Source organism: Cinclus cinclus, chromosome 3 (genome assembly GCF_963662255.1).
Source record: "Cinclus cinclus chromosome 3, bCinCin1.1, whole genome shotgun sequence".
Classification (NCBI taxonomy): Eukaryota; Metazoa; Chordata; class Aves; order Passeriformes; family Cinclidae; genus Cinclus; species Cinclus cinclus.
Genome location: NC_085048.1, coordinates 20,378,026 through 20,398,224, shown reverse-complemented (window position 1 = coordinate 20,398,224; position 20,199 = coordinate 20,378,026). Strand labels below are relative to the sequence as shown.

At 37.6% G+C, this 20,199-nt stretch overlaps 1 protein-coding gene across 1 annotated transcript in view; it reads right to left on the bottom strand.

Moving 5' to 3' along the window:
* Window positions 1–20,199, bottom strand: part of DLGAP2 (DLG associated protein 2) — an 81,292-nt gene that overhangs the window by 31,097 nt on the left and 29,996 nt on the right. Inside the window, exons 4-6 of the mRNA XM_062488531.1 lie at window positions 19,597–19,653; window positions 18,128–18,257; window positions 14,759–15,015 (exon numbers count right to left, since the gene is read on the bottom strand). Coding sequence (XP_062344515.1) covers window positions 14,759–15,015; window positions 18,128–18,257; window positions 19,597–19,653 — 444 coding nt within the window. The remainder of the gene's footprint in view (window positions 1–14,758; window positions 15,016–18,127; window positions 18,258–19,596; window positions 19,654–20,199) is intronic.

The window sequence follows — 20,199 nt, the reverse complement described above, 5'->3', positions numbered from 1 at the left end:
GTCTCCTGTCACCTTTGCATTACTCTCTACCTTGTAAGTTCTATTTGTCTTAGTGGTCAATAGTCCAAAGGAAGCTTTGTGTCTTCCTCATTTTCAGTCATCATTCTACAGACTGCAGAGCCATGGAGGATTTTGCTGGCCCCACAGAGAGGGTTGGTGCTGGGCAATGCAGTCCTGGGGTGCTGAACACTGACTGGGGACAGGGCCCCATAGCTCCACAGGGCACTGGTGATGAAAACTAAACTGGGAACGAGAAGACAGGGATGGATAACTTCTTGTCTTCAGTGCAGACAAGCTGAGCACCAGAGGCAGCACCACAGCAGGAGATGAGACCCAGCAGAAGGCAGGAGTGTGAAAGAGCACAGCACCAGGAGGGCAGAGCTTGTGCAGGATGGCTTCAGACAGATTGAAATTGTGGACTTGAGCAGATAACAGAGACCTGCTCCATGTTTGGACACATAAAACATCAGTCCAGGATAACTTCCTGTTCTTTCTGGTGCTGACCAAAGATTTCTGATTTCTTTAGTTTTCTAATTGCTTTAGTTTTTTAGTGGTTCTAGGGTGCATATCCTGAATATTCCTGATATTTCTCTCACCAGTTCTGCTGCTGAGCAATGAGCTCAAGCAAAGTAAAAGCAACAGGCCTCCACAATGCTGTTAATCAGTTTGCAGAATCTTTAGCTGCTTTAAAATGCAAAGAAAAAGAAAGTAGATGGCACAAGATATAAATATGTCTTTTTATGAATAAATTGGAAAAAGAAACTAAAAAGCAGAATTTATTTTTTGCCTAATTTAATAAAGGGGGAAAATAATTTTTAAAGTTCCTAACATATTCTGTCTCCTGCTATTAGCTTATAATGATCAAAAATTACAAAAATGGCAGAAAATTGTTGTAATTCTTAACGATAGCAGTATTTGAGACTCCTATTTGAATCAAAGTATTAACTGCTTGGGTACTTTCCCCACTTCAACACAAACATGTGCAATTGGCTTCACTGGATTTTTCTTTAAGGAAGGACATTGTTAGAGAAATGGAGAGAAAACAAAATGGTTCTGTGCTGATTCACAGAGGACCAGATTAAACAATGATGCAAACGAGGTATAAATTGTTCAGGAGAAATGAGAATGCAGCAATGCAGCATAACATGCATTAATTTGTCACCCAGTCAGGAAAAAGTGTAAAATGTGAAATTAGTTTTGTAAGGAAGTGCCAGACCCTCACATACACAAGAATGCACAGCAGTGCTGAAGTTGTCACAGAGGTGGCTAAAATGACCTGTTCTGTAAACCACAATTTTTTTTTTATGTGCTGTGTGATGCCAGCCAGGTAGCATAGGCTATAATCAAAATATCAGGCACTGTGGCAATACCACAGAGTAGCCAGGAAGACAATTCCAGCACTGGAGAACTGGGAATTTGGTGGTTTAGGTACACACAGTAGAAACACATGGGAGATTTCCTGATAATTAATAAGCAACAGTTTGAATGATGTAGCTGGAAGCAGAATATCCCTCTTAATCTACCCTGCATTTGTCTAAACTTGCTAAAAGTTACTGTGGTTGAAGCCATAGAAGTCATTTATTCTGCCCATATTTCAGTGCAAAAAAAAAGTTTATATTAGAAATAAAATTATTAAAATTAGTCAAATTAGATATAACTTCAGGTTAGCCACAGACCTTTACACACACAACAAGGCAGTAGGAGAAATGTGATCTATTTGATGAAATAGCAGTAGCTGTAGGTGACAGAACACATTTCAAAACACCATTCAGAACACCTTTAAAAAGGCAGCCTTTTAATAAATCACCACTTTTGGTCCATTTGCAAGATACAATCACCTGAGGGGTTTTTACAAATCGATATAACCATTAAGCACTTAGTCAAAATAACATTATTCAGGCTGAGATCACAAAGTTAGCTGGATGATGAATTTACATGAAAGCACCATCAATTAAAGGAAATGGTTGTGGCAGGAGTAAACTGGGTTTTCTGTTTTGTAAGGAGGTTTATTCAGGAGGATAATTACTCTGCAGGGAGCTGCCCGGGAGGCAGAGGTCCCAGGGCCATGTTGCTAAAGGCACACTGGGCTCCTCCGAGGACCACAGCACCAGGAGAAACACAGTGCAGGTGCCCAGGCTGGCGCTAGAGCTTCTGCTTTGCACTGGGAATGTCAACACCAACCCTGAAATTATTTCAGAAGAGTAAAAAGGGACCTTCTCATAATGAAAGGCGATGAATATAATCCTGTATCAAAGGAGTACTCAGTTTTTGGAAGTCTTTGGAAGTCTTTTGGTGTATACTGTTTTAGCCAAAGGCTTTGGAAGTCCCAGCTAACATGACTGTCCCTGAAATGCCCTGAAATCTCTTAACTGTTCTCTATCATGGTCATTAGAAATCCTGTACTACTCCTAAAATAAAAATGTACATGTGGATGCCTAACAGTCTCAAAACACAGAATGATGATCATTAAAAGAACATTAAGGAATCAAAGGGGACTTATGAGAAAAAAAAAATCTCAGACACTAAAAGAGTTTATTTCTCACAAACAGAATTAATTATTTGATGATTTTTCTAACAAAGCATGGATGTCAAAAATAAGAATACAAGTCCCCATTTAAAAGAGAGGGTGCTGAGACACATCTTCTTATATATTCATCTTTACAACTTCCATCTACACCAGTCTGTTTCCAAACATCATTAAAAGGAGATTGTAGTGTCAAACAGGCCAGTTTAATTGTACAGAATAATCAGATTTTCTCAGTCAAATTCTGAAATGTTAGTAAGGGCTTCCCTTCTTGAATCAGTTATATCTTTAAAGTTCAGTCATAACAAAAAGTTTTACAATGCTTAGTTTTAACAAGTGTAGCCTCCGGTATTTAAATAAGAAAAATGGATCTGTTAGAATGAAGACAAAAAGGTTGAATCAGACTTTGGATCCAAGTAAATCAGTCTGTTTGGATTCAAGCTTGCCATTTTCAATGTGTGCCCTCAGTGACTGCCTCAAAGCCTACACTGATGATTTGGGTCTCTACTTTCTTCTTTCAGTGCTGGAGCGGTGTGTGTCCAGGCTACACAAAAAAAAAAGTGATTTGCTCCATTACCTGACCCTAGACAAGCACCTGAATGCAAATCAAGTCCTTGAGAGTGCTCTTCTAGCAACCCACTTCTACTTAAATTGAAATATTGTCTGTTTGTGGGTGTAGGGCAGGCAAGGGAAACACAGCACATCCAGTCCAGGGTTCTCCAGCCCTCTCCTTTTCTCCTCCCTGGAGAGGTCCACACCTTTGCTTGCTGATCTGGTGTTGAAAGTTCCTGTAATTTCTGAGGGCTTTCCATGTTCAAGAGTTTCTCCATTTTTAAAGTATTGAGAGTAGGTTTTTAAAATTGTAATGATGTTCAAACCTTGCAAAAGTAGTCATTAGAACTTACCAACGTCATACTGTTATTGAAATTCAAGAGATAATTTTGGTTTTAATTAAATTAACTCTTTTAATTAAATTCTGAATAAATTTCTCTCTAACATAATCAGAGACATACTTTGGTTGTTAACCTATCTTTCTGCTTCTTCTCTTTTCTCATTCAGGCCTCCATGATGAATCCTAGCCAGTTAAGAGACCAGAGGTTTTTCAGTAGAGAGTGAGTCTTGAGTTTGGGTATCTGTGAAAAGACTCAGTCTCTTCCTTTTGAGATTAAACAGTAAGAAACAGTGATATCTATCTATCTATCTATCTATCTATCTATCTATCTATCTATCTATCTATCATCTATCTATCTATTTATCTATCTATATCTATATCATCTATATTTAATATATCTATATCTAATCTATATAATTTATATCTAATCTATCTGTATCATCTATATCATCTACATATATATCATCAATATCTAATCTATATATCTATATCTATATCTATATCTATCACTCTGGTATTTATATATATGTAGTTATCTACATATCTATGAGATATAAAAATATCACTGGGACGTTTTTATGAGGTATTTTTTTGTAAGGACTGCTTACACCTAGATTATTTTTATCAGCACAGTTTATATGAGGGGCTGCACTTTATTTAAACTAGGTATCTTAAAGCATTGCCTGGATATTATGCAACTATAACTTTGTAACCTTTTTTCTTGTTGGATCATTTTACATGTTTTGTGATTAAGAAAACCTGGCTATTTGTTGTGCACTGAATTCAGGTGTTAATTGGCAGTCGCATGTTGGCATAGTCTGTGGGGGCAAAATGTTGCATGTATCCTGGGGCAGTATTTTAAGTAGGGTCTTTAAGTAACAGTGAATTACATCAGACCTTCAAGACAGTTTTTGGGAGCTATACATGCCAATCCATCTCACCTCACTTCAGTCACTGAAAAAAACCCAGTCATCCAGGTCTAAGTTAGTTGTCCAATGACTTTTAAAATTATTGTGAGAAAAATAAGTAATTCTGCGGCAATTTTGGCCCATTTTACTTGCTTATTTTACCAAGAAATGAATCATTCTGTGCTTTTTCTCTGTCAACCATAAAGCCAATCAAGGACAACCAGCTCAAATTAGGATATCTAATTTTGACAGTCACCATCCCTGGAAGTGTTCAAGAAACAAATGGGTCTGGTGCTTGATTAAGTTGACATGGTGGTGTTCAGTCAAAGGCTGGGCTCAATGACCTTGGAGATCTTACCCAATCTTAATGATTTTATAGTGCTATGAAATGCCTAAAGGGATGAGAAAAACTCCAGCCAAAAGCTCTGCTCCTGTGACACCCTGGTTTGCACTGGGACATAATCTCTCCTGTCTTTTGTTACCAGTGTTCTTTGGAAAGGTAGGAGTTTCATCTCCCTGTGAGCTGCATGGAAAAGCAAACCTGAATGGAATTTGCCTACAGTAATGGCTGAAACCTAATTTCCAGCACCTTGATCCCTTCTGCTGAAACTACTAAATAGCAGCCAGTACCAGCTTTGCCCAAGGTATCTTTAGAACTCCAAACAGGAATGAAGGGCAAGCCCTCTGCATTTCTGTAATTTTAAACATTAAATTACAAGTTTGAGGCACTAGATTAGGCTATGTTGTTAATACCATTAAAAATGTTGATATTGAAGTCAGTGGAATCTATTCAATTCTTATCAGCTCAGAATCTGGACCATTACATTAACATATTATTGACACAAACAAGAATTGCATTTCTACAACTAGTATATATATAACTATATACAGCTATTACAACTATATATAACTTTTAAAAAAAGTTTTTCAAAATAGCACATCTCTGAGACACTGCTGCCAAATAAATTACATATAAAAACCTATTTTTTAAGCAGCATCTGTCTTTGATGTTTATCTCTCTGATAAACAGAATCTGTGCAACACTTTTAAAAACTACTGAAATCATTAGTATGACACACAGCCTCAATTAAAATTTACTGGGAAAAGGCAAAATTACTGCATGAGGGTCTTTTTAAAGGGGAAAAAAAAAGAAAAATTGGTGTGTGCGACAGGTTAATCTCAATATTCAGAGTAGAACCTTTTAGGCTTCAGTGCTGTACATCTACCTGATTTTGCACAGGAAACTAACAATTAAGTGGAAATGTGACCACTAAATTTGGAAAAAGCTGGAGCCACTACAGTGTCCCTGGAGAAGAAATGTATAAAAGGACTTACTATAATCAAGTAATTCATTGTGCAAGATGTTACCTCCATATTGAGAAAACTTAGGTCTGTAGGCAGCTCCATATTACATAAATGATAAATATGTTTTGACAGTGTAATTAATGTTAGTCTCAAAACAGAAATGCAAATCAAACAAGACATCAAGATCAGAAACCGTAGGCCTTTGCTAAAATTAAAAGAGATGTGGGCAACACAAACCTCATAGATTGCTGATGGACTGGTTACAAAGGGTTCTATTTTAGATCAGTTAATTAGCAAGAAATTATAGCCTAACCAGTATCCTGTAGATGGCACAGCAAAGTGCTGACAGCTGTACTGCTCTTCTAAACAGTTCTTATGTGCCTCTAAAATACCAAAGTTGCATTAAAAAACACCATCTCAGTTTTTCAGTCACAGGAAGGAAAAATGTTCCTTTAACTATATTTCATTTTCAAAATGCCTGTGCAGCTTTGCAGGAATACAGACTGCACTTGCCCCATCATCAACCAGTAAGAGACAAAGAGAAAAAAAGTTCCAAACAGTAAGAATCACTCTTCTTGTGACAGTCTTTTAACACTGAAATAAAACAAAAAACCAAAAATGTTTTTCAGTATAATGTCTTCTTGAACTCCCACATACCCTTCTCACTCAGTTAAATTAATTTTCATTAGCCTCCTAAACCCCCTCATGAATATGTTATGTAGGCTTATAATTTTTTTTTTCAATTTTCTCTTCTCTTTCTTATTGCAATTATGTGTAGTTTGTATTTTTATCTAACTTACAGTAAGGAATTTTGAGATGAAGAGGATGAGAAAAACAATTTTTTTTTGTTTCTCAAAAAACCCTTAAGGAAATGTTGCATAATTTTATTACTAGATGATGATAATAATCTTCATTAAAGAACTTAAGTGATTACTAGGTATTTTAAACAAAGGCAATTTAATACCTTTAAACAATTAATTTAATCCACAGAGATTACAAATCTGGATAGAAACCCAGAGTTCACTTTTTTGTCAAATCCAGTAGCCATTTTACCCAAGAAGCATATGGATGGTGTCAGTATGAGCATCAAAACCTAAAAAAGCTAAAAAAGCTACTTGCAGGCTCCCAGTCCTGTATTAAGGTGTAGAAAATGATGCTGCTGTATTTTGACCTCTTAGATTTGTAAATCAGAGCATGGTTCTCTCCATTTTCCTTGCTTTCAGTGGGACCCAAATTCAACCTTAGTTTTCATCCTACAATGCAATTTGAATAGGTTTAACTTTTGCCTTAGATTAATGAAAGTTAGCTAGCTATACAAAGCTGTCATTGGAGTCTATTTTAATGGACAACAGAGAGAAACAGGGATATCGAGAGCACTACATTTTCATAATGGGTACAAGTTATAATCTATATATATCAATTGGCTATAACTGGATATTAAGATGATTGCCTACATTTTTAGATATATGTAACACGTGAGATGAACTTTTATGATTGAAATTTGTATAATTTCTTTGACTGGGAGAAGGAGACATAGATTGGAAATACATGTATTTTTCTGGACATGGGAATGTCCCAAAAGGTAAAGAAATGCATATAAAATTAATGATTTGTTGATGTGTCCTTGATATGCTGTTCTCATTCTCACAAAGCCAAGTGGTATTTTACTCACTTCAAACTAGGTATCTTCCATAACCCTGGATGTCCTCCAGTTGCCCTTGAGGACTAGTAGTGTGCTGTTGGGATTGCTCTGGTATTTGTGGTCTCCAGTGTGTAATTTTTAATGGACTATATACTGATACTGAACCTTGGCCTTACAGCAAGTAAGACTTTGTCAGGAACTATCAAAGTGCTACTCGTTGACAATAAAACACCTCAGTGTAGGTTGAGGTTTGTTGATTCTGAGCTGGTGCACAATAGCATCCACACACTGTATTCATTCTGAGTCAATCTCACCAAAATAGAGGTACTGAAGTCTTCCTTCCTAAGCAACAGCTCCTTGTCTAGAATGATACTATCCTCTTCTAGGTCCTGTGTAGATGTCTCAAATGGTACCAGACAATTGTCTTTAAACAAATTGTTGTCATGGGAGCTTAGACAACTAGATTGCACAAAATCATCTATGTTTAGTAGACTTTAGACCTGAAAACTAACCCAACACAATTCAACAGACCTAGGTTATGCCCTAGGAATGTCACCAATTTTAGTGCCTTTATTTTTTCTGATATTCTGGGGAAAAAAATAAAAATCTTTCCAGTACATTTTAAGCATCATGTTTATCAATTGTCTTTCTAGAGTAGATCCGAGTCTGAAAAATTTTCCTGGTGCAGAAATGGCTCAAAAGATGTTTGCAACACTAGCACAGCAAGGAATGTTCCAGTGCACATATCATTATTACGGCTCCTCACATGTATACCTTCAACAAAAAAACAGGACTGAATACATGCAGAACTTCTGAGAAAACTCATTAGAGGTTATTTTCTTTCACAGAGGAACCCAGGAGGAGAAGCACAGGCAGGATCCTTCCTTCTTTTTCACTGCAAGGAAGCTTCCAGGGTCACCCATCCTGTGTGCTTCCCTCAGCTGCACAGACAAAGCCCTCTGGCAACCTCAGGGTAAATAGCTGGGCTGAGACTTGCATCTGCCACTGTCAGCTTCTACCACATCAGGAAGGGATCAAATGGAGCAGTGAATCACCTTCCTTTCATGTTATATTTTTCTGATATTTTTTTTTTACCATGTTATACCATAAAGAAAACATAGCTGAGAAAACTCTGTGAACAGAATAGCTTTGAAGCCAAATTCAGCCTGGGGAGGCAGCAAAGGTGTCCTTTGTAATAAAAAACAAGCCAGCTGTCTGGCAAATCCAGTGGGTTATGGAGGAATTTTGTCAAGCACAGAAGACCAGGAGCAGGAGACACATTTTTAAACTAACCATAGACGGAAGGCAGTGACTTCATTTTTTTATCTTTGAATATAATCTGCACCAGGGAGAATGAAAATTATTAAAAGCTCCTGGCTTACTGTTCCAACTGCTTTCATGCCTCATCAGCTTGAAGAGGCCAGGCAGCCCTGATTAGCACAGCCTTACTCCATGTCCAGGAATCCCAGAGTTGTGAACAATTGTGACAGCCCCTTGGCCATTCTGTTGAACTCCTTGAACCAAAGTGTTTGTGTCACCTTCATCCTAGATGTCCTGGGCCGTTTCTACCATGTAGAGCTGCTCTTGAACAGCAGTGTCACCATAGCAACAGAACTTAAACATGTTTAAAAAATTAAAGACTAATTATGCTATCCAGATACACCCAGAGCAATGAAAATTATGTATGCGTATCCAAGTGTAGAATTGGGCTCATCATTTGTTAGGATAAGATTTATTCTCACAGTACAGGAACACAAGTTGGCACAGCATCAAAGGATTAACTCAGGATGCCCAAATGCTCCCAGAGATAGATGGTGTTTCCTGCAGAGAGTTAGAATGTCAGATAATTCCACAGAACCCCAACAGTAATTAAAGAAAGTCAATGTAATAAATTATGATTGAGAACACTGCCTTCTATATCTTATTTTAACTCAATGCTTTGTGTTTTCAAACATACCTGTTGTGGATTCCACTGCTAGCTATTACTTAGCAATGGATACCAGTAAAATCCTCTCAAACTGAGCATTTATTTCTATAGAGAGAACAGGAATTGTGGAGATGTTACTTCATGCATAAGTTTTCCCCCATTTGGCTGGGTTTCTCCTAGCCATAGCGTGTCAGATTAAGAAGATCCAAACAGCCACTGGATGAAGTAGCTCGTATTTGAGGAATAAAAGAAAAAATCACATGTCTGTTGCTCATAAATATATAATTTTGCTTTTAAGAACTGAAGAGCATTTTTCTCTTAATTTTTATATATATACACATTTATAAATTTTTTTCTGAGATATTTTCTTCCCCAAACTGAGCAGTCCTGACATTCTTATGTTTTTCTCATGGGAGGGTTGCCATATGTAGTAGCACCATAGCTTTTTCCCACCTTTGGTATCCTCACATGTGGCAAAAATACCTGACAAATGAGAAAAACCTAAAAACAATAACTAATGCTATTAGTGCTCAGATAGAAACCAGTGAATCAGTCCTTTTAGGGTTTGATGGAGCAGCCATGCTATGGAACAGTACAATTTCTCTGTGAAATATCAAATGTATATAATTTTATTTTATCATATCATCCATTTATTTTTGTAAGTACATTACTATGCAATCAGTTCACTGGCCATGAGAGTTTTGTGGCTTAATATCAAACATGGGCTATAAAATTTCCCCTTACATAGCCCTTTATTTGAAAATGTAAAGCTGAAAATACCTTGAAGTCAGGAGAAGGGAAACCTGCAATTCCTCAGGCATCCTGAGTAATTGTAGGAACTCTAATTGAAAACTCCCTCATCCAATGTGACCTTGTTTGAATTAATCGGTTTTGGAATTAGTGCTGAATAGTTCAGTAAATGTGTAATTCTCTGAAGTTTACTCATTGCCAAGCAGAGTCCAGCTGTCTAACAAAAGTAAAATGGCCCAAAGACAGTTCCCTACTTTTCATTTTTCGTCAGTGAAGTCTTTAGCAGGCATGAGCCTAGTTGAGCTACCTACCATGAATCAGAAAGAAGGAGGTGCGTGCACAGCTGAGAGAATCATTAAGGTTGGAAAAATCTGACAGATTGTATTACGCTACATTTTCTAGAAGAATTTAAAAATTTTATGCAGTATACTGGCAACTTAAGGCTAGTAACTATATTCCCTAAATCCAGCAAGGCTTCTTGTTAAAGTTTTCTCAAGATTAGCAGGAAATCCCTGGAGAAATTACTTTGGACTGACATTTAACACAGGAGAGAAATTCAGGATGCATTTATGTAGCTATACCAAGTCCCCGTTGTGCTGAAGTCTGTAGCTGGGTGGATTTGTTTTATCATTAATCCATTCATCATTAATCCAGCAAAAAAATAATGTTGTAACCAGAAAAACTAGGTTAGAGGAACATGTGGAATAGTTTTAAGAAAGTGAAAATGATCCTCCCTTTTATTCATCAGACTAAAACCAAATAACAGAGGTTGTTTAGTCCATGCTTGTTGCTGGAGAAGGATTTCTTACATCTGATTGAGTCACATATTTAGTATTTCTGGCTAGCTGTTTCAATTTGAATATAAAAGCAATATATACTGAGAAGAATTCCACCTGGTGGGTAAACATCCTGAGCAGCGGTCCAGAGAGGAAATGTTTCTCTCAATACAGATGAAAGTGTTTTATACAATGAATATAATATCATCAGGAGAAAATACGTATGCCCCCACATCTGAACAGATGATACACTTGTGTTCAAGTTGGCCAGAAGTGCAAATACCAAGTTATTCTCTCACTATTGCTCTCAAGGATTATAGCCTGTTCTTCTGCTTCACAAGAGACCATCCTGACTGCTAGCTCCATTACCATTGCAATTCAGTGTTTCTGCATTCACAGTAAAATCAAACTAAAAAACCTGTGAGGAGACATCCTGAAATAGTCTATAATATACGGAGTGATTAATAGAAAGAACTCTTTCTACATAGAGAACTTGTAGGAAAATTAAGTTGACCTTCTCAGACCAAGGGGAAACGAGGGAGGGAGTTATTAGTATCTTCCAGAGGTCCTTGTCGGTTGTTTTCACAGAACAGTCTACTGTTGTACCACAGTACCCGAACTGGTTTTCAGTAAGAGAAGCCGGGTGCCGCAGGTGGGATAAGGCGCTGCTGCAGCACTGCTCCCGACCCACTGCCCCTGATTTCCCAGCAGGACTCTGCAGGCAGGGCTCGCTGCAGGCTCAGCTGTGCTGGCACAGCCCCAGCACTCCGGCAGCCTGTGCTCCCCGGGCACCTGCCACACTCCTGGTGTCACCGGCAAGGAGCCTGCCCAGCTGACTGCGGGATGATGCGCTTGGACAACAGGGAACCGGGCTGGTGCTACCCGGGAAAGTGCCCAGATTTCATGAACTCTTCTGAGAAGTGAAGCGCTGCTTGCAGGAGCAGCAAGTCAGTAGCGCTTAGGGTGACTGCTGCATTCAGTGACTTCCCATTCAGGAAATTACATGTTGTCTGTGATGGAGGAGCGAGGTGGGAGGCGGCAGCAGCTGGAGCTGTATTTTCTCAGCTGTGCATCTGACAGCTGTGACTGGATATGGTTCAGAGACAGAAAGCATATGCTGTCACTCAGGGCTTTTAACAGCAAGTATCTTTTACTGGGTTCATTATCTCATCACGAAATGAAACGTGTTGGCTAGAAATTCCCTAACCTCAGTGAAACAAGAGTCTCAGCAGGGGTCACACAGAGGCCAGGTCTGGCTTACCCCGGTCCGGCAATGCTGACTGCCTCCTTTGCACTGTCACTTGCCCCACTCATTTACACCTGGGGCAACAGGGAATGCCCTAGGCCTTGTCACAGTCTCCTTCAGAGGTGGAGAAGTTCCACAAATAATTAAACTACGTGGATGCGTGCAGAAGTGATGCGTTCTTTAGTACCAAAGTTTCATTGGGTTTTCTCTGTAAAGCTGTATGCAGTTAAGAAGAGCCCGATACTGGCAGTTCTTTTTCCATCTATTAGAAAATCCTTTTAGCATAGTCCATTAATAATGTCCCACATAATATTCATTACAGTTGCAACCTCCTGAAAGTTATTCATGCGTCTAGGAATGTTTTAGGAAAAAGCATGCTGTAAATATATATTCTATACTTTTGTAATTGAATTCAGAGATCAAATACTACTATTTTATTTTAGGTTTACATTTTTAGTTAGAAGAATTAATTTTTAGTTAAGCCTGTGTGTTATGAATCAATTGCTTTATGACAATGATAAGGGATAGTCATGACCTATATAATTAAAATTGAATGGAATAATTAAATTGAAATGACTGTTAATTTTCAAAAAAAATTCTTTAGTTTCTTTGCCAAGAAGCATTTGTTACATCAGAAGCAAAAAAGAAGTTAATGTAATTTTACTAAGAATTCAAAAGACTGAACTGAAACTAAAAGCTGATGTGAAAGTCTGACCTTTCTGACATTTATCTGAATGTCAAATATCTGCCAATGCCATTTTCACATTTCAGGCAACTGCTTCTTTTACAATTTTCAGAAAGAGATGATGTAAGATTTTTGTAAAAATTATAGTAAGGATGGGAAATGCAGCATTTCCCTTCAGAGTGACAAGGGCTGAAGAGAGAAAAAAGGAAGCATTACACTTAGGATTTTAAAAACAAGAACTTATTTGGCAACTGAAATTTCCCTTAAAAGTGAATCACATAATCCTTACTCTTCTGGTATATCAGATAATTATTTCTGACTTTCATATTTGCCTTATAGAGAAGCTGAGGACAAACTTGCTCACTGGCAGATATGATATTTTAATTACAGAATCACACTGAGAACTGCATACATTTCCATGCATAGGCATGGAAATAATTTTGGATCAGGAAAACACCTCAAATCTTTTTTCTCCAGATTGTCAATATCACCTCACCACAACAAAGAAGAAGAATTACATTCTGGGCAAGAAAATCTCTCTGATAAATAATTTCTGAGATGAAGAAGTTATATGTTAAATGAAGGTTACAGTTTTCAAAAGCACAGTGTTTAACCACCAGACTACTAATGAATGCAAAACATTTTTCATAAGTATGAAAAGACTGTGATGTAAACATACTTACTACCTAATCTTGTATTTTCCCAAAAATATTCTATTGTTCAGCTTTGTCACTCTGAGGGGGATAAAATAAATTATTTTCAGTGAGAATTTTGGGCTTGTGCAGCATGTAAACTCAAGACAGCTTAGATAAAAATAAGTCCACTTGGTAATCAAGGTAATTCTGAAAATATTCCAATTCAGTACTTGGTGTCAGACTCCAAAATAAGAATCTATTTGTGTCTTTTGCCATGGAAGGTGTTTTCATAATACCCACACAATAATGTATGATAAAGATGAAAATTAGTCTCTAGGGTATCAATAAGATCTCATTTTATATCATGCTAGCCCCTCTATTAATCATAGAACAGAAACAACCCTAGAGGGGGCACTGTAAGCAAAAATTTCTAGTTTTATACAAAGTTTTATATAGCAATTAAAATACTATGCTTCAGATAAAATACCATTTTTATGCTACTTCTGGAATGCAAATATATGTTATTCAACCACAGCTTCCTTTCTAAGCTCCCAGTGTTCTCTCATACAATAGATGTGTCTAGCAAAAAATTTTAAAAAGTATTTTTATGATACATTTTCAACTCATTTTACCTTTTTGTAGATGGGTAGCCTGCACTACAACTTAATAGTACGTGGCAAGGACAATATCCTAATTAGGAACTGGCATTAACATATTTGGAAACGTAGAAGTAAATTTGGAAGAGTTTACAAAGAAGACATATTTCCTATAGATTTCATTTAAATTATTTAACAGTTGTCTGCCCAATCTTTTTTCTACCAATACATGCTAAAATTCTAAAATGGATAAAGCTGTCGTCTTTGCTAAGCAACTAATAAGAAAAAAGAAAGTTGCCGGAAGAATGTTCAAAGATCTTAACAGTGAGTGTTACAAGAATGAATGCTAATGGTTACTGATGAGTAATAGCAGCTGTGTGAGGCTTGCCAAAAGGTCTACAATTCAGTGTGCACTGATACAATTGGTTACACCTTCCCTAAAAGAAATTAATTACCTTTTACATTAACTGCCTTTGAGTATTTAGACCAAATATTTTTAATTTTACTTCTCTTTGGTTTTTTGGTACTTTAACAACCTAAACTAAAATTAGCACAACTAGCCTCATTTAGTAGAGCAATTACGCGATAGATAAACCACATAAATGTCTCAACAATATTGAAATGATACCATTTGCACTTGCATTTTTGTATTTGCACCTAGACAACTGTAAGTATATGAAATGGAGGTCAAAAATCCAGGCCCATCACATTATGCATGCAGGATTCTTCCCAGAAGGAGCTTATTTCAAGATGTAGCCACAATGGTACAGTATTACAAACATAAGAATGCTGGTATCAAACATTATCCCTGCACAGGGAAAATGATTTTAGTGTTAAACATCCTTTTAGAAAATAAGCAGATACACTTTTACATGCAGAGCAGTGGAAGGTCAGTGGAGACCTGCTTACCTGTGGTTGACCTGATGGTTGAGGTGATGTTGGAAGATGTCAGTGCAGGTATACATTCATCATCTTGGGAATAGCCTGCCTGAATGGCACGCAAGTAACTGTGGCTTCTTGTTCGGAAACATCCAGGGAGGTCAAGGGCATCCATTGCCTGAGCTTCAACTTCACTAAACACTGATTCACACACCGATTCAAACTGTCCATTAACCTCTGCTTCACTCATCTGAATAAACAACAACAATGCATTTGATTTTTGACTTGCTTTTTGTGATCATCACGGCCTCAACATCTCAAATGGACACCTGTACATTGATGAAGAACTGTTTTAGCAAATAGTTAAAATGTAGTAATCCCTTCTGATCACATTCACATTGTTTAACTTACATCAGCTGTTTACACGTCTATATTAAATGCATCACACATGCCACACATTAATGTCACATTTAATATCTTTTGGCATAGAAGAGAAGGGACCCAAGCCAAACTCACCCCCTGCTTAACTGGGTTAGCCGTTCACTGCCATGGAAGAACCTTTTTCTTCAGCAGCATTATGTAAAATCCGAGACTCCTACTGGCAAGTGTGCTGTGGAACCCTGCCTGTCAGAGCAGCCCAGCTGTGCCTCCTGGACCCTCTAGCAGGTTGTCCCCTTGGGGTATTTCAGCAGCACCTCCAGCTCCCTGCAAGGCTCGGGCAGGACCCAGCATCTACCTGCTAGTCCTGCCTTGCAGGTTGGGCATGATGCAACACTGTGCCTTTTCTAGTGGTAATTTTCATGATAAACGGGGCTTAGGCAGAGTGGGCAGGCTTGGGGAACCTCTCAGTAGGTAACCACATGTTGCTGTTTTGAAGACTGCCTTAATTCTAGCTACAGCACTTTTCAAAGGTTAACTGAAGGCAGCCCTAACTACGTCTAAATGTACCTTAACAATTCAATATTATGTTTATCCAAAATCAGATAGGAACTTAACACTGGACAGATAATTGCATGACTTTCTAAAAAGAACTTTTTATTTTAAAAAGTGAGTGCTAGAATTCAGAATCAGTATGAATAATTTTACAAGTTAAATTTATGGCATCACTAAATGGCACTTCCAGCTGATATTAATTTTCCTATACAGCTGCTAAGTGCTCCTAGTGCTTTATTCATTATGGAAAGAGTCACATCAAATGTTTTAGGGTTTTGGTTAAGTAAATGGAAATTTTATAGAGAAGTTCTCATGATTATGAATGACTGATATTTTAATTTCATGTAAGACATGTTGGCTACTAAAATCTTCTGAAAAGAATTAAATTACTCTTCATAAAATTTGCTTTTAATAAAGTTAAGTAGACTAATGCAATCGCAAAGAGATCAAAAAAATCTTACTCTGAACTATTTTGCAATATTGTTGATCAGGATATATATGGTAATTTAGTCCATAAACTCTGTAAGTCTGGGCCACTTCTTTCAAACTAAGGTTATTGACAATAGAAAATTAAAAGTTTTCAGACTTAATAATATGAACCATGGAATTCAGCATTCTTCTGGAGTCTACCCTTTGTCAGGTGTGAAAAAGGAAGGATCTCACAACAAAAAGGCATAAAAAATACCAAAAATTATACACACTGCTATTATGTAGATGGAACAAAAGGAGGATGGTGTCATGGAAAAAGAACAGGAAACAGCAAATGTTCAGAACTTGATATTTTAATACATTTGCTTTGGATTATATCTATTAAATGCATTTATTAATGGTCTGGAAACAGCTGGACTGTGAGGTAGGAAGTGTGTGGCTAACACGAAGTTGCACAGGTTAGTGAACACTGAAGAAGCAAGGAACTATGTGCAGCAGGTTTAGTTAATCTGGGCAATTGAGCAATCTACCTGGAAATGAAAACTATTGCGGACACCTTCCAGGTAATGCACACTGAAATGAAGAATTTTAACCACTACTGAAACCAGTTAATCATCACAGACATGGTCAAAGAGGCAGAAGATGTTAGATTAGTTCTATATTTGAATATTTTTAGGTGGCAGCTGACAGCATTTGCTTTGAATGCAGGATTTAATACACATGAAACTTTCTCAAAAGCAGAATATTATAAAAAGATAAAATAACGAAACCAACATAATAAAAAACAAGGCAACAGAATGTTGCGAACAGTTTTCATGAGGGAGCTGTGAAAAAAACGGTGAAAGGTTTGGAAAGTGACTGACTGTTTCTAATTCTAATGCGTGCTACAAAAGATTATATTTAGAATTACCTCATAAAAGTTAAGGAATTTGACTGAAGGGCAGGAGTCAGGTGACCAGCCCCTTCCCAGCTCTCTACAGTCAGTGGAGACTGACATGCCTTTCCAGAGGGCTCCCAGCCCCACTTGGGATGTGCACTGTCCTGGAATAAACTCTTTTGCTCCATTAACTACAGAGGAAGCTTTAGTTGTTGCCTCAGTTAAAAGCCTCAAGTTAGATGAGTTGAATCCAGGCCTGAATAGCCAAGTAACACAAATTGAATATGAATGAATATGAATTTGCTTTAAAAAGATTTCTCTTTCAACATAACCATTTGTATGTATACCCTTAGGTGGATCACTAAATGATCAAAAAAATATTAAGTACCATGTCTGAGAAGAGGGCAGGGCCCATCTGTCATGAAACAGCACAAGGAAGAAAAGTCAGGACCCATAAACATTGGGAATTTTATGCAAAGTCCTCTGCTAAACTCAACATGCACGTAATTCTTACGGCTTATTGCACTCCAGATATGATTCAGACCTCACTTTACCATGAGTTAGTACTAACTAACAGACATAAAACCAGTAGGGAGGAAGATTGTAGCTTTCCAGGACTCCCCATACATACAATAGTGGATAGGACTTACTCTTTCACTGAAGAAAAGTGAGTGATTTAATTTAGGATGAATAAATTCTCCTTTGGAGCATAATTTTTTCAATCTATATCTTAATCTGGTAGTCCACATTTACTGAAATCAGAGCAGGTATTTTCAGATGATGAGTATTGGAGGAGTGCACTCCTCATGCTCAGTCTGAATCTTCTTAACATTTAAATATTTAATATGGACAGATAATAAAAACACCAGTATTTATATTTTTAATGAAAAATAAATGGAAGGGATCATGCTTGATAGTGTCTCTGCCTCTAGCATTCATTATTTTTCTTGAAATTTTGAGTTACATTCCTTAGAACTGAATTCCACAAGTTGCAACCTCAGTTGGATATTAATTTTAAAAATGCAAAAAAACTAAATCCATCCACTAGTTACAACTCTTACATCTGCAGTTAACCTATAAAAAAATTATAACAAGAGTTTCCCACCTGACTAACACAGCTGGCCTGACTGAGCGTGCTCACTGCTCTCATATAGCTCTGATTCCTTGAGCGAAACTTTGGGGAATTGTAGTTTGCAGAGGGATCCAGGTTGTGACCCCCAGGCACGTCACTTGCAGTTTGAAGGTAGCTCTGACTACAAAGGAAAGAGGAAGAAAAAAAAGGAAAGTGTGTAAAACTACAGATGGAACCAATTAGGACACTAAAGACAGTAATTTGTATGAAACACACAAACCCACTCCCCTGGGTCCAAATTTTACTCTTTATAAAACATCATAGATCTGTTGTAGCCAAATGTCTTAGCATAAGCAGACAATCTGTCTGTGGCTTTGCTACCTAGATGGTATGAATTTTTTTGCTCTATTGAAACACTATCAATACTCCTGGCTATTAATGTTGAACTTTATTAAAAGACAATGTCTGGGTCAACAGGAACAAAAAAACAGCTAAAGCACAAACCAAAATAACTTAAAAAACTTTCTTCGTAGATAAAATCTGCTACTTGCAATCAGGTTTTAGGCATCAAGCACCTTTTTACCTTCAAAGAATTGATATAGATTTACAAAAGATTAAAATATCCCATGTTCAGCTAAAAAAAAAATTAAAAATGTGCTCAGGGCAACTGCACGAAACTCTAGAAATTGTTTTATTACAACACGTTTCCCATTCTGCAGGACTGGGACCTTAACACCACACTGAGCCCTCTTCACTCTGCTTTCATGCCAAGAGTATGCTAGTCTTCATGTTTTGTTTTAAATGTATTGATTAACATTCCAGGAAAATAAATAAACCTGAGAAAAGTGCAGTACTTTGCCTTGGATACAAAAAATCAAACTCTGGTACACCAGAGTTCTCAGAACCTCTGTAAATCAGATTTTAGAACTTTCCCCTGCACATCAGTGCAGAAATGAATTAATGTCCCAGAAGATATTTGGCTTTATGCAGTAAACAGGCAGATTTTGTATTTATTGCTTAAAGGTAGCTCAAGCAAAAACAATTTCTGGGAAAATAGACTCGTGCCAATTGAATGCCTAATATTGGCCATAAAGTCACTCACTTCACGCTGAGCTGGCAGAGTTAGTCAGTCCAGCAGTGTCTGTGACACGTGCCTGGGCTGTTGGAAATGTCCCTGTGAAGGGTGAAGTTTCCTCTCTGGAAGAACCAGACCACTCAGTGAGTGAGAAAGCCACAGGTTCAACTCCTGACACAAGACCAAGCACAAACCAGGGTTTTGTTTCTCAGATCATATGTATCAAACATTGAGCATGACCATAGGCTGGTTCTTGATGAAGAACTCGGCCTTCCTCACAGAACAGACATAACCTGAGCCTGGATGCAATCCCTGAGGAGCACTCTGGGAGGAACCTCAAACATGTTATCATGGCTTTGCCTAGACAAGCAGAGTACTGAGATCCATCTCCCCATGTGGCCATGTCCTTTGATGTCCGATGTGTGATGATCCAGTATTCCCTCACACCACCAGCTGCAAGAGCAGATGGGACTTAGAGATCCTTATATTTGGGAGGTCTGTTCTCAGGCATTTTCATGTATTCTCCCATCTCAGGGTCAACACAGACATAGCCTTGCTTCCTTGGTGCATCTGCCTCAGATTCACAGAATCATTTACTTTGGAAAAGGCCCCTGAGATCATTGAATCCAATTGTTAATGGAATGTTGCCAAGTCCATTGCTAAACCGTGTCCCTAAGTACAACATCTACATGACCTTTAAATACCCCCAGGGATGATGACTCAGCCATTTCCCTGGGCAGCCTGGTCCAATGCCTGACAATCATTTAAATGAAGAAATTTTTCCTAATACATTTGCTGGAGTATATCCAAAGAAAAGCAACAGAGCTGGCGAAGCAAGAAAAAACAATGTGTTTTGTTTTCATCTTTGTTGAAGGCAGGCATTCTTTCAAACTCCTAAGAAATATCCCTGGAGAAAAAAAAACAATTAATTTCTTCCTGTCTATTCAGTTCCTCTATGGAATGTCTCTGTAGCCTCATGCCAGAGGTAAAGTATGTAGAAACTATGCTATAACTGCTAAAACCAAAATGAAAATGTATGAGATTATTG